A 13,864-nucleotide genomic window follows, 5' to 3' on the forward strand; every position below is an offset into this window, starting at 1 on the left:
GGTCCCTGCGCTCCGACTGCGCGACACGGTAGACAGCGGCAAGGACTGTGAAAGGGGACACGTCTGTCCGGGGGCCCCGGCCGCAGGCCCCGCCAGCAGCCCGCTTGTACGTGCTGGGGCAAGAGGGCCAGCAGCCCTCCTGAGCCCCTTGGGCATCCCTCTTGTACGAGCAGCCCCGGGCTGGAGCTACGCATAGGGGTTATCCTTCAGGGATGACACAGTCAGAGCCCGTTCTGCTTCAAATATCCCCCTCTCAAATTGTTTGATTCCTACCCAAATCCCGTTGAGCTTTCAGACTGCCTCCACCTACGGCAGCTTTTAGCGATGCTCCTCACAGTGGCAAAGCTCTTGGTACGGTAGGCGTGATAGCCAGGGGGAAATCTGGCTTAAACTTTGTGCTGTTTGACTGTAATGGAGTATGTAACATACGCCCGTTTGGTTTTCAGCTGCTCATCCACACGCAAAGCAAACTTCTCTCCCAAACATTGTGCAGAAACCCCAATGTACTCATTTTACCTACGCTATTGCTATCTTCTCTTTCATCACGGCATTCCCTCTGGTTAAACGAGAGCCATTCTGCCTCGGGCAGTGCCATCACTGAAGGGGCGAGCAGGTTTCTCGGCAGCAAGTTCTCTGAGGTATCAAGCACTCCAGCAGACACAAACCTGGAGTGTAAATGATACCTGCAGTCAGATTACAGAACCAGATCGCTTTCTCATGGTGAAGCAGTGTTACATAGCTCAAACGCTCAATACGACGCTGACAAGATGAAAACAGAGCATCAGCAGAAGTTCAGGGAAGGCTTTTTCCAACCTTCCAGCTGCAAGGACCGGGCTCAGGAAAGTTCCTAGTAATCCATCTGAACATTTTGCAGGGGGCAGTTTGTATGTGCGATCTAGCAGCAAATCTTTTGACTTATGGCTTTGAATACCAAGAAGCACATTTCTGTTTTGTCTATATTTCCATCCATTTAGCAACCAGGGCTGCAGCTCACAACAGGAAAATGTGGAAGTGAAACAAATGCTGCTGAAGGCAGACTGGCATTATTTGCTAACTCACATTGTGCTCATATTATCAACCCAGCATTGATGTGATCTGAGTAAGAACAAGACAAAAGCCAATGAAAGCGCAACCAAGTTCCGTTTCCTAGGACAGAGTGTAATGTTACAACACAAAGTACTGTTATACGCTACCTTCTTGGAGGAGTTAGAAGATGGCATTTCAGTCTTCTTCAGAAATTAAGGTCTTGTTTTAAATTATTCCATGGATATCCACATAGGTGTTTTGTACTGTCACCAAAGGAACACCACTTGAAGGAATTGTAAGAGATTAGCATGGACAATGCCAAACTACAGACTGGCATCAACACAGAGTCTAGCGGAAGTTAGTGCTTTCCCACGATTGTCACTCCTTTCCTTTGGCAGGATTTAGTGCAACGGGTGAAACATTCTCCAGAAATTTCAAATGCCTCGTTACTGAGGCACACCAATAATTTTCCCAAGTCAGGGCTGAATCAGAGGGCCAACCAGCTGTCACACAGAACGTTCAGGGAAGTCACAGTCCTCCCAGAACAGTCCCGTTATGCCAGAAAGTAACATAAGGAAGGGCGCTTTGGGTAAGAGCGAAGGTCAGTTCTAGCCAGTGCCCTGCCTCTGGGGTGCCCAGTAGCAGATGCTCAGGAGAAGATAAAAGCAGCACCGTGCCTCTGTATCCTCCCAGCTTCCGGCAATCTGGAGCTCAGCAGCTTCCTGAGCCAGAAGTTTTATCTTGATAATTTTCTCTTCCATTAATTTTTCTTGTTGCTTTTTGAACCCATCTCAACTTTTGGCATTAAAGAGCATCCTGTAACAATGAGGTTTACAGTGCGTTACGCACTTGGTGAAAATACACTTTTGTTACTTTTGAAACCTGTTGTGAGACTTGTTATGGAACCGCAGTATGTGGGATCACGGAGCAGCAGACCTGGAACTATTTGGTGCGTGTAACTGAGAAATGCTGCACTGCAGAAACCTACAGAGAAGGCATGCCCACAAAAGACGTACTGCACGCTTGTTATTTCTCGCCCTGGTATGAGCAGAGGTGCAAACAGAAGAAATCGTCGTATTGCAGAACACTGTTCCTCCTAAACCGTTAAAGAGTCCAGAAATGTTAATGCAGTGCACAGCAGTCTGACTCTGCCTCACTCAGTCCCATAATTATTATTTCTGAAAGAATTTTGTTTTATTCTTTCCTTGGAAGCTCAAATGCCTTTTATAAAAGTTCCTGGTACATCTAGGTTTACATTATCAAAAGCACAGTGAGAGTCCTTCCTTGAATTAAAATCTTGAACTTTGTGTGGAGTCATGTCTTAGCAAGTTGGAAATACCGCATCCATTCAGCCAAAGCCATTATGTATCTTTTGTTCTGCTCCTTCACAGAAAATGGTATGACACTGATTATAATAAAATAAATACCACCATATAACTGAAAACTAAATGGAGTTTTGATAGATAAAACAACCCCATGTTCCTTGGCATTATTTCTATTAAATTAAAAAAAAATAGAAGATATGCTGCTTAGACAAAATAAAATGGTTTCTTTTCAGTTATGAGATCCATTTTAACTTGATTTTCCTTCAACTGAGTCTGTTCCTCACCTAGCTGAATATTTGGAATTTGAGCCTAAAATCTTGTGTGGTTGCTGTAACGGCTGCGCTGTTAGATGGAGATACCGGCCCACCACTGTAAGACACTGAGCATCTTGAACGCTCCCAGTCTTCCCTGGAGATAAAATTACTCAGGTCCTAATTAAACAACTTATTCTTAAGCATATGCATAAATCCTTTTCATTTCCCTAAGATTTAAGTTTGTGTTTGATTCAGAATATTTGTGTATGCTTTGCTAAATTACAGTCCATGGCTCCAGGACCAAACCTTTTAGAAACAGATACGTAAGAGCTGCACACTGTGGGTGACATCCTCTTTTAAAGGATTACCAGAGAAAAAAGTACTTTGAACATAACTAGTGTGAATGTTGGATACCGTAATTTCGATACTTCCTGGCTAATTTTTAGTATTTGGGTGTGGTGATAGACATAAACTTAAGGGCGAACTTTCCTGTTGGTATTTGGCAAACTGGTGACTTGATCACGCTGCTCTTCTGGGTAGTGCTTTATCTGTGGAATCACTAATGGAGTGAACCATTCTAACACCTCAAATCTTCTGTGGTTTTGCAGACATGCTGCATCGGGAATCGCAAATGTCAGGTCCACTGAAAGCCGGACTCACCGCTGAGCCCTTTTAAAGTGTGCAGCTCAGAGCTGGAGCTCTGGTGGTACACAAACAGTAAGCCAGTATCTGTGGATGCACCGGGATTTATTGACACAAGCTAGTTTACAAGTTATTCAGTAATCCGTAAGAAAAGCTGCAACAGATAAGTATTTTCCCTTGCTTCAAAAAAGATAAATGCATTTTTAGTGGCGCACTACAGGAAATGAAGCTTGTGTTTGAATCGTAGCAGTCCTAGAGGAACAGAAGTGTTTCTTTTGCATTTACAAGCACACACAAGCCCACCTTTTCAAGATGCTAATTACGGCAACAAAGAAGCAATAAGAAGAACCGAAACATTTGCTCTGGAATAAGCCAGAACTTGCATCTTTTCACCAATAATAGCCATCCTTTCCTCTTACTGGAAACCAGCTTCACTTTTAAGACGGGAATCAGGATTGACAAAACAGATGCATGCTATTCCCAAAGGCAGGGCTCGCCTCAGACGTATCTCGTTAAGAATAGGGACAGCACTGCTGAGAATTATCACTCTTATAATCAGAGGAGGTGTCCCAAACCGCTCACGTGCTCTCAGGAACGCAAATTTCCTGGGACGCTAGGGGAACGTAGTATGTTTCCCATCGCTAGCCCTGAACAGTTTTCAGTAACTTCATAGACATGTCTTTATTAATTACTTTCAACATCTGCGATGTATATTTAAAACAATGGCATTTGTCCTTGCTGACGCTGTTCTGTAATTTCCCAACAATTACATGGGAAAGAGATCTACCAGGATCCTGGCACACCACAATCTGTGGAAGGAGGCTAACTCTGGAAGAGGACAAAAGTACACTACAGTTCTCCTGGTAGGAAACGTGACATAGAATGGACCCTTAGGCATGAAACAATGTATATTTCCTATAGCTTTCCCCCCCTCTGCCTGTCCAAGCTTTAATACATTCTCAAGAGCTGTCCATAGCATTAAAGAGAAGTACCTGAAGTGACACGGCCTAAGTGTCTGTTCGGCGTGGTCTCTTGGCGGGCGGGATGGGCAGGCTGTTTAGACGCTCATCTACAGATGGGACACTCTAAGCTTTGGGAAAGGGCCAACATTCACCGTATTAACTGCCCTGGCATGCCCTTAACACACTGACACCGCCGTATCCTCTCGAAAGCCAGATTCAGAAAACGAGGTGCTGACGAGTTAGGTGCACAGCAGCTCTCCAGTGCAGCCCAGCTGGTCCTGACAGCCGTGACTGGAAATATTCCCGTCAGGGGGATGCTTTAAGAAGACATAGAGACACAAAGATCAATTCCAACCCAGGGGAAGTTTCAAACCAGAGGTTTGTGTGTAGAGGAATTCAAGCAGGGAGGCGTGGAACTCCGTTCTAATGATGGTTTAGCACAATTAGTTTCCTCATTATGTGAGGAAAGGCTCATAACACTGTCTCAGTATTCCCACCCCGCTCCTGGCTCCCTGGCAGTGCCCGTGGGCAGTGCACAAAAAAAGCCCAGGCAGAGGGTGTGTGTAAAGCACAGAGACTGATACAGGGCTAGGGCAACTTTGGAAAGGGATATACAGCAGCAAATAGGTGAAGGCTGGAAGCAGGTTTGTAACCTCTTTCACTGTTTTTCCAACTGCATAAATCTGTTTCCTTCCTTTCTTTTACACGAGCCTTGTCACATCACCGCTGCGGGGGAAGAGTAGCGTGGGTATCCACTTCTCAATCCTGAAGGGCAGCAGCAACACTCGTACTAAAAAAGGTGCTGGATCCTACATCATTAGCACCAGTCATAGAGCATTACTGGTCCCTCTTGCAAAATCCTGGTGCGGCTTTTAAATCATTGCTTCTCTTTTTTCAAAAGATGAACCACGAGAGGAAGTGACAATTTCATGTTAACCACTTCAGCTTGTCTCCAAAAGAAATGATCTTGAGATAAATCCTATGGTGAAATTGAGCACTTTCATTTTGTAACGACCTGCTCATTTGACAAGGACTCATTCCTACGTGCCGATCTTCTGATGTGTCACACTGGTCTGAGGACACGTTGGCACTGCTGACGTGCAGGAAGTTCATGGAGGCCGATCCTACTGTGGAAGACCGTTATGTGCACTCAAGTTCCAAGTAAATCTCTTCTCTTGGGAAAAACAGTTGCATTTTAAAGGATAATTCAGAAAGGAGTAATCGTCACTGAGAAAACTCAAGCTTTCTAAATAAAGAACAGCCCCTGCCTAACACCTCTGTACTGTAAATCTCCTTGTCTTTATTTCAGCATTAATTAGAAGACAAAATATGGCACAAAATCTCTCTCTAATAGGAATCCTGATTCTTCACCCTCGCTTATGTCTGATCCAAAAGTTATGGTAAGCTGTCTTGAGATCACTGGGCTTTTAATTCATCTTTTGACTCGTACTCTGTCTTATTCACACAAACGGTACTAGGTTTGTGCATAAGCTTGATGCCAAATGTCTTTTTCTTCTCTGTCTTGCAGATGCTTAACATTTTAGGGATGAGAAGGAGCAGAAGCACGCAGGTAAGGGACACTCCACAAGTTATAAACCAAGTGTGCTCTGCAGACTACATCTCAGGTCCCGAAAGACAAATCTATCTAAACGTTGCTGGTGGGATGCTTCGGGGCTGGGCAAAGCCCTAGCAAGACCGGAGGGCTGGGCACAGCAGTTCTGTGCCGTGGTACAGGGCTCATACTCCAGGACAAGCGATGCTGGTAAGAGCCTGGACCCCCCTTAGCAGCCCTCCCAGTAACTCTGTGCCTGGTATTTGTCCTGATTATGTCAGGAAAAGAGTGAAAACACAATCACCTCTAATCCCAAAGCCCCTCTTGCTATAGTATGGCTTCTGTGCAATTGTTCTCAGCTTGAATACCACTTCCGCCCATTTTCACAGACCGCAAAGCCCCTCTATGTATCCCCCCTAGAATAATTTAATAAATACACAGCTAGAGCAGTAACAGATGTAATGACATTAATGGTCATTTGTTAATGAGTTACTTTGCTGCAAGAACATCATGCCTTTGAATTGAAAGGAATCCAGACTTTACCAGCAAGGATTTAATTTATTAAGTAGTGATTTCTTTACTTAACATCCCAAGAAAAACATCATGCTGATCCGCGTTTCCTTTTAAGAAATTAGAACCTTTTCATTTCTGGGAGTTTAAATTAATTCCCGGTGTTGTGACCTGAACACCGTCAGAAGCCACAATGTGCTGAAGCCGACAGGGACCTCAGGCCCCCAGCAGCTGAGCTAGCCAAGTCACCGGTAAGTCAAGCAAGCAGGCAGCGAGCACCTTGCAGCGATGGGCTCATTAAGGGTAGGCTGTGCAACGAGTGCTGACTTCCAGGATCAGGGAATAGAGTAATTAAAAACAGAGGTTGTTGCCAGTAGCCAGGATAAAAGCTAGTATCTGGGGTAAGGAAAAGAATCAAATAGGCAAAGGTGAAATACCAGGAATGGAAATGCCTCTAAGCAGAACGGTTGGTTTACCCTGTGACTATTGAGCACGTATTTCCCCAGAGAAATAATTGTCTTGGATTAAGTGATTTGTAGGAATCAGTTGCTCGGTAACAGGTAGCACGGGAAGGTGGGGTGAGGGCTGCAGAGGTAACACAAGCCAGGCGCTGGTTTCCCTTCTCAGCCCGAAGCCCCGGGCAGCTGCGCAGGCCCCACGAGTGCCTCCCGGCCGGCACAGGAGCACACACAGGCCATTTATCAGAGGAAATTCGGAGTTCCGTGCTCCCGGGCAAGTGGCAAGGGTGGAGCTTTCCTGTGCTTACAGGCTAAGATAACTGGCATTTCTCCCCCCTTTTTTAATTGTTATTCTGTGCTGTTTTCTATATAATCATTATTATCATCATAAATACAGATGTTATTCAGTTTCAGCCTGTGCTCTGGGTTTCTTCCTGTTCACCTCTGAGATATCTCCGTCTCTGTGGCTGGTTCTTTTGCACATCCTCCTCTCCCTGACACCAGGGACTTTTCTGAGTGATTGTAAGCAGCCTCAGTTTGACAGACCGCACAGCCCCAGTCACACATTCCTCCTGGACTTGCACACTGGAATTTACAGTTTTAAATAATTGAAGTAAACTGTACGTATTTCATATACAGCTGGAAGAGGAGATAACTCCTCTTAACTCCGTTTACCAGGCAGCCTCTGTTAGGAAGACAGTTTCCATGCCAGAAATGTTTACAGCTCCTCAGGCAGAGATAATCAATGGGAGGCTGCAGTCGTCATGCGTCAGCGTGTCCGCACCATGATGGTCCACGAGCTGCTGATGTTCTTCTGTTTCTTTTTTGGGTGTCTTGTGGCTAAAGTTTGTCTTCTGGTTGGAAAAAAAGAAGTGCTGCGACCTTGTTGCCATCCTGTTACCAGCGCTCGGGTCTTCTGCAGAAGAGTCATCAGTGCCGCTGCCAGGATGTAAGCAGGGCATTGCGCAGTGTTAACCCATCGGTCACGTCCTCAGCTGTCGATGCATGTGATTCCTTTAACCTTTGCTTATCATTTCTTCTGCTGCTTCTGCTTCACACATGGACTTTTCCAATCATGCTGCATTCATATCCGTCTTAATATTTCTATGACAAATCTCTGCGTGCCATAATACATGCTGTAAATTACTGTACAACAGAGAAAACCACTTACATAGGGGCAGGAAATGTGTTATTTTCCACTCCGTGATCTCTACTACACTAGAAGGATACTTTGGGCTAACTGAAACCAAACCTAGCCAAACCAGTTCAAAAATCGGTGTGAACATAACTTGCAATTTTGTCTAAAACATTTAAACTTATTTAAGATAAACCAAAACAATCCCGGTTTAAATCAAAACAAGCCTTTCTCAGGGCACCCAGCGGAAAGCCGCTGGACCGCAGCTCCTGCGAGTGCTGTGAGGCAGCTGGCCGGGTCTGCTCTCTTTCTACTGCAGCTGCACCAGCAGCGCCCGCACCACCACCGCCCTCTGCGTCTGCCAGCCTGGAGGGGCCCTGAGCTGCTGTTGGCCTGCACGGGTTGAACCAAGGTTTCTTTGCAAGAACAATCCAAGACGCCAGTGGTCCATGAAGAGACTGTAGTGATTACAATGTCTGCACGGCCTGATGACGAAACCTCTTGCGAATACACTCTTTTTGATAGAGGCACTTAACTTATTAACACACCATAAAGATTTGAAACGTACTTGAGCAATTAAAATAGTAAAGTGAAGTTTGAAATCTTTGTGGCAACATATTTAAATAGAATGTCTTGCTCTTGACTCCAGTATCAAAACAAACAGACTTGCATGCCTGGTGTAAGCTCGTAGCAATTATTCTTCCTGGACCGAATTAAGAATCTGTCTATCGGTTCTGACAGATGATGTGCAGATCCTACATTCAAAGCTCTTCCATTTTCAGGGTGGTTCCTAAGGCTTTTGGTGGTGCCTGCTTACACTTTGGCCTGTCACAATGTGCAGGAGAGGGACGTGCAGGTCAGTCGGTGTGCTCAGTCTTTTGGAAAATGATCGGTTAGGCTCTGATAATGGGGACGTCCATGCTGCTGGGCACTGGCAAGACCTCTCCGAAGGTCTGGCTGTGGGCTTTAGCAGTAAGTGGGAAATACGCAGACAGCGGCACTAAAAGGAAGAAGCCTGGGCGGCCGAAATCCGGGAGGAGATTCCTCCAGCCCCGCGCTTTCCCGGGAGCGGGCAGCGTCCCTGCGGGCTCCTCCCGGAGCAGGGTGCCGGCGCGGGGAGAGGGACGTTTCCCCGGCTCCGGCGGGAGCCCCCCGGCAGCCGGCGGCGAGCGGCGGGGGAGCGCCCAGCCCGAGCCCCCGGGGCCGGCCCCGGCCGGGGCGGTGCTGCCGCCCACCAGCGGCCGAGCGAGCCCCGCGCCGCGGGAAAAGGCCGGGCCGGGCGGGGCCGGGCCGGGCGGGGGAGGGCGCCCGGCGGCTCCTCATATAGCGGTGCCCGGCGGCCGCGGCTCAGAGCCGGTCGGCAGCCGCCCGCGGACCCGACCCGACCCGACCCGACCCGACCCGACCCGACCCGACCCGACCCGTCCCGACCCGACCCTTCTGCGGAGGCTTGGGCGGGCAGCGGCGGCAGCAGCAGCATGACTTCGGCGGCGCTGGAGATCCTGGGGCTGGGGCTGGGCGTCCTGGGCTGGGTGGGGGTGATCCTGGCCTGCGGGCTGCCCATGTGGCAGGTGTCGGCCTTCATCGACGTGAACATCGTGGTGGCGCAGACCATCTGGGAAGGGCTGTGGATGAACTGCGTGGTGCAGAGCACGGGGCAGATGCAGTGCAAGGTCTACGACTCCATCCTGGCGCTGCCGCCCGAGGTGCAGGCGGGCCGGGCGCTCACCGTCATCGTGGCGCTGCTGGGGCTGGTGGCGCTGATGGTGACGGTGGTGGGCGCGCAGTGCACCAACTGCATCCGGCCCGGCAAGGTGAAGTCCCGCATCGTGGTCGCCGGCGGGGCCATCTACATCCTCTGCGGGGTCCTGGTCCTCGTCCCGCTCTGCTGGTTCGCCAACATCGTCATCAGCGACTTCTACGACCCCAACGTGCCGCCGTCCCAGAAGCGGGAGATGGGGGCCGCGCTCTACATCGGCTGGGCGGCCACGGCCCTGCTGCTCTTCGGGGGCTGCCTCATCTGCTGCTGCTCCTGCTCCCAGCGCGACGAGACCTCCTTCCCCGTCAAGTACTCGGCGCCGCGGCGGCCCACCTCCAACGGCGAGTACGACAAGAAGAACTACGTCTGAGCGGGGCCGCCCCGCTGCCCCGGCCCCGCGGGGACACGGACAGACACGGGGCACGGCGCCGGCAGCGCCCGCGGCGCGCTCCCGCGCTCCCCTGGCCCGGAGCCCCTCTGAACGGGCACCCTCCCGCGCTCCCCTGCCCGGAGCCCCTCTGAACGGGGACCCTCCCGCGCTCCCCTGCCCGGAGCCCCTCTGAACGGGGACCCCCGCGAAGCGGCAGCCCTAGGCAGGGCAGCGCCCGCTCCCCGCCGGGTCTGGCCGCTCCGCTGCGGGCAGCGGCCACGCTCGGCGCCGCCGGGGACCCGGTACTGACCGCCCGCCCGCCGTGCCGGGGCGAGCGAAGCCCTCCCCGGCCGCACGGCGCAGCCCAGCCCGCGTCTCCCCGGCCCGGGGCGGCTGGGGGCACCGAGGAGCCCGGGCGAGCCGCGGCGGCGGCGGCGGCTGCCGGGACGCCCCGTCCGGGCTCCGCCGCCGCCGCCCGCCCGCCGGCTCCCGCCGCAGCTGCCGGCCCTTCCCGGCCGCGCCGGGCGAGACTGGCGAGTACCGGCCCGCCCGCTCTCGCCGCTGGCGCCTGGCGGGGCACGGCCCGGCTGGCGGGACCGGGCCGTCGGGTGCGCACCGTCGCCGAGGAGAAGCTTCCCTCCCTCGTTGTCTCTCCTGAAAACCTGCATCTGGCCGTTCCGCGGGGACCGTCACTGGTCAGGGGCCTTTGTTCTTCTGTGTGGGCAACTAAACTAGGGATTCTGCCGAAAGCATGACGCTAACCTTGGTCCTTCGTCCTGCGGGCAAATAACTGTTTGGAGAGGGGCGTTTGATTTTCTTCAGTTGTTTCAGCCCCTCCGAGAAGCGCACCGGTCTGTGCGTCTTTGAGACCTTTGAAAGAGATTTCAGATAGTTGCTGGCGGTTAGCGGAGCACCAACCAGGTTATACTAGGTTGCCCCCTGAGGTTCTTCATCCCTTCTCCTTCATCAGCTTCTGTTCTGTTTTTACTTGAATATGAACTCAGTGCCAGAATTATTGGAGAACTAGATTCAGAGACCCAGGAGATCTTTGTATGTCCTGGCTCCAGCGGAGCATCCCTCTGCATCCTCTCATCTGCACCACAGGAGGCTGGAAACGTAAAAATTGCCCCGCATACTGATGGCTGGGGGATGGAGGGCTTTCACGGCCTTCTGGCCGAGCCCCGCTTGCTGCCAAGTTTGTATTGTGTGTTCAGTGGGACGTGCACTTGGTTGGCTCCCCATCATAATTTTGTTAACAAGTCCTTTCCTTCATTTACCAAATCGGGCTAAAACATTGCTAGAAGAATTTTACCAAATATATTGACTGAGACTTTATGCGGGCTAATCAGGAGATGTGAAGGCATGGCTCTCACAGCTCTCAGCTCCTCCTCATTGCCCTGGTAACACTGTGCAGACTGGAAGGAAGATGCTCTGGGCAACGTAACTCGTTTTCTGAGCTCAACACGTGCTAAACTCCACCACAGCCTGGAATATTAGTGTACGCCTTTCCATTTTACGCTGCAGAGACAAACTTTTCTTAAAGGAGGGGTTCAGGGGTGGTGCGATACTCTTCCATGCGAATTACTGCTGCTTTTGAATCAACACAGAATTCTGCTACAGACCGTGGCAGCATCTGTAGCGCCGTGAGGAGATCTCGGCCAAGAGGTAGCGAGGAAACGTGGTGTTTGTATCCCTCCGAGTCCAACGCTACGGCCTCGTGGGTCCCTCGCAGCCACGCAGCAGCACAGCGCACACCTACCCTGAGCGTTAACTCTTACAGGTTCCTGCTAACGCCGAGGCTTACGGACTAACCATAACTGGGTTTGTGACAGACCTACATCGACTGTGCTCTTGCTTTGCTTAGCACGTTTCAAACCCCAGCACTATCAATGCGTACACAGACCTGAACGAGAGACTAAAGCCTTGCCCCTGCAAATACTGATGTTGAATATTGAGCACACGATTTACCCTTTTAAAGATAACTGCTTTCATTTTTTAAACACATACGTTGCAGGGTCTGAGCCCATCAGACAATACAAAAGCAGAGCAGTATGTCTAGAACTAGTTTTGTTCTATAAAGAGGTGCAGCTCTTATACCGTCTCCATTTAAATAAAAGCTATAATATTGTTGTTATGATGTGATATGTAGTTTTGGTACAAGAATGAAATATTCCATATTTCATCATTGCAACTTTTTTTTAAACAGTGTAACCTTGTAAACTGTAAATGTATTTAAATGCATATATTTTGCAAGAAATCTACCCAAGTTGGCTTGTTACATGGTTTGGTGCCTTTATTTGTTTCATGGCGACTTTATTTTTATTTTAAATGATAGCTTCGAACTGTATTTGTCACCCAGCCCATAGACACGCTACACCCTCACTCGGCCCTCTTGCGCCTAGCAAACGAGCCAACAGATATTAGCCCAAATCCTGGACCCCACTCTCTTTTGTCTCAAATTAAAGAACTAAAAAACAACCCCCACCGACAGACGCACCTGCACGTATCTGTACCGCAGAGCCTTCAGAAGCGCTGCGGGATGTGGGCTCTGACCAAAAGATGAAATCTTTCTGGGCAGTTTGTCGCTAGTGTTTAAAATCAAATCAAAACTGGTGTCTTGGGGAGAGGGAGGGAAACCCACGCCTCAGAAGGGAAACTTTTTTAACAAGCCAGACTTCTTGATAGATAGCTTTGTGTCACGGCAGGGCTGGACCCACTTAGAACCGAAACCTGAAACAATTACACAACGAGACCTCTTGGACGAAGCCAGCGCTAATGCTGTATGTACTCGTAAACAGCATCATCCTACCAAAAACATAACTCCCTGCTGATGTAACGAGGCTTCGCTGAGGTCAGTGGGGCAGTGCTCAACAATACTAGCAGGAAGTGGGGCCCATTTTAAAAAATATTTTGATATTTAATCTCATCCTTCAGTATAATTACTTGTTGCTGTGCTTTAAAAAATAACCCGAGAGAATGCTGTTACTGATGTCACTGGCTTCAGGGTAAAAGTGTAAGTTGGTTTTTGCTATGTTTTGTTTTCCAAGAGCAAAGACCTAGTCCTGAACTTTAAGACTTGGAAGTGCTCAGGATCAGGCCTGAACCTCATCCCAATGAAGAGAGAAATCTATAGCACTTGTTTACTGTTTTTATTTTGTATTTATGATTTCACATAAAAATAAAAACATCTAAACCGATCGCTGAACAGGGCTGCTGTTTTTTGTGAAAGGCAGTAGATTCTTTGGGCTCAAGAAGGTGGGGTGTGACATCGGTGCCCAACGGGCAACCTTGACCTGGGCTACCTTTGGGGGGAGAGCCGGGTCACCTCCGGGGACGGGAGAACTTCCCTTGCAGAGCAGTCAGCCTCTGGGCTCTCCGCTGGAGCCTCAGACAAAAGAGCAAGTAGCAGGGTTGATCTTGTGATGTGAGCACATTAGGAAGCGGAGTGTGAGTCCCGACTGTTTTGAGAACGGCTCTAAGCATGAAGCTCTTTAAGCTTTCCATTCCTACACGTTTGAACTAAAAGGAAAAAAATCCCACTGCAGCTTGGATCAGCCCCAACCTGACCTGATACCCTAATCCTTTCTGCCACCCTTTTTTTTTTTTAAATGCATTCAAGCTCGGGGAAAAACATTTTCACAGATGCATCTGAACAGAACCTGTGAAAAAAATGGCTGTTAAAGGAAACTGTAGAGGTTAATTGCCAGTGGGGAAATTTGCCTAAGTTACATGGCTGCCAGGGAGGTCTTTCAAGATTTTGGAGATTTTTTTTGCAAGATTTTCAAGCTTTTCTGAACAAACTGTTGCTTTAAAAATGAAGAAAAAACTTCTTCAAAGAGTTCATTTTGCAGCATTCTTGCCAGCTCGGTTG

The 13,864-nt window shown here is 49.4% G+C and overlaps 1 protein-coding gene and 1 long non-coding RNA gene across 2 annotated transcripts; both read left to right on the forward strand.

Moving 5' to 3' along the window:
* The first annotated feature begins 988 nt into the window (after nucleotides 1-988).
* On the forward strand, nucleotides 989-8,453 carry LOC142416587 (uncharacterized). Its single transcript, XR_012777756.1, has 5 exons — nucleotides 989-2,423; nucleotides 3,214-5,348; nucleotides 5,519-5,609; nucleotides 5,738-7,678; nucleotides 8,184-8,453. It is a non-coding gene; the product is annotated as an uncharacterized LOC142416587 (long non-coding RNA).
* Nucleotides 8,454-9,281: 828 nt separating this feature from the next.
* Nucleotides 9,282-10,037, forward strand: CLDN5 (claudin 5). Its single transcript, XM_075515998.1, has one exon. The coding sequence runs from the start codon at nucleotides 9,343-9,345 to the stop codon at nucleotides 9,991-9,993; it is 651 nt and encodes a 216-aa protein (XP_075372113.1). The 5' UTR covers nucleotides 9,282-9,342; the 3' UTR covers nucleotides 9,994-10,037.
* Nucleotides 10,038-13,864: the final 3,827 nt, after the last annotated feature.

This window comes from Mycteria americana, chromosome 13 (genome assembly GCF_035582795.1).
Source record: "Mycteria americana isolate JAX WOST 10 ecotype Jacksonville Zoo and Gardens chromosome 13, USCA_MyAme_1.0, whole genome shotgun sequence".
NCBI classification, from domain to species: domain Eukaryota; kingdom Metazoa; phylum Chordata; class Aves; order Ciconiiformes; family Ciconiidae; genus Mycteria; species Mycteria americana.

Coding starts and splice junctions, on each gene's coding strand:
- CLDN5 (XM_075515998.1), top strand. CDS start 9,343: ATGACTTCGGCGGCGCTGGAGATCCTGGGGCTGGGGCTGGGCGTCCTG.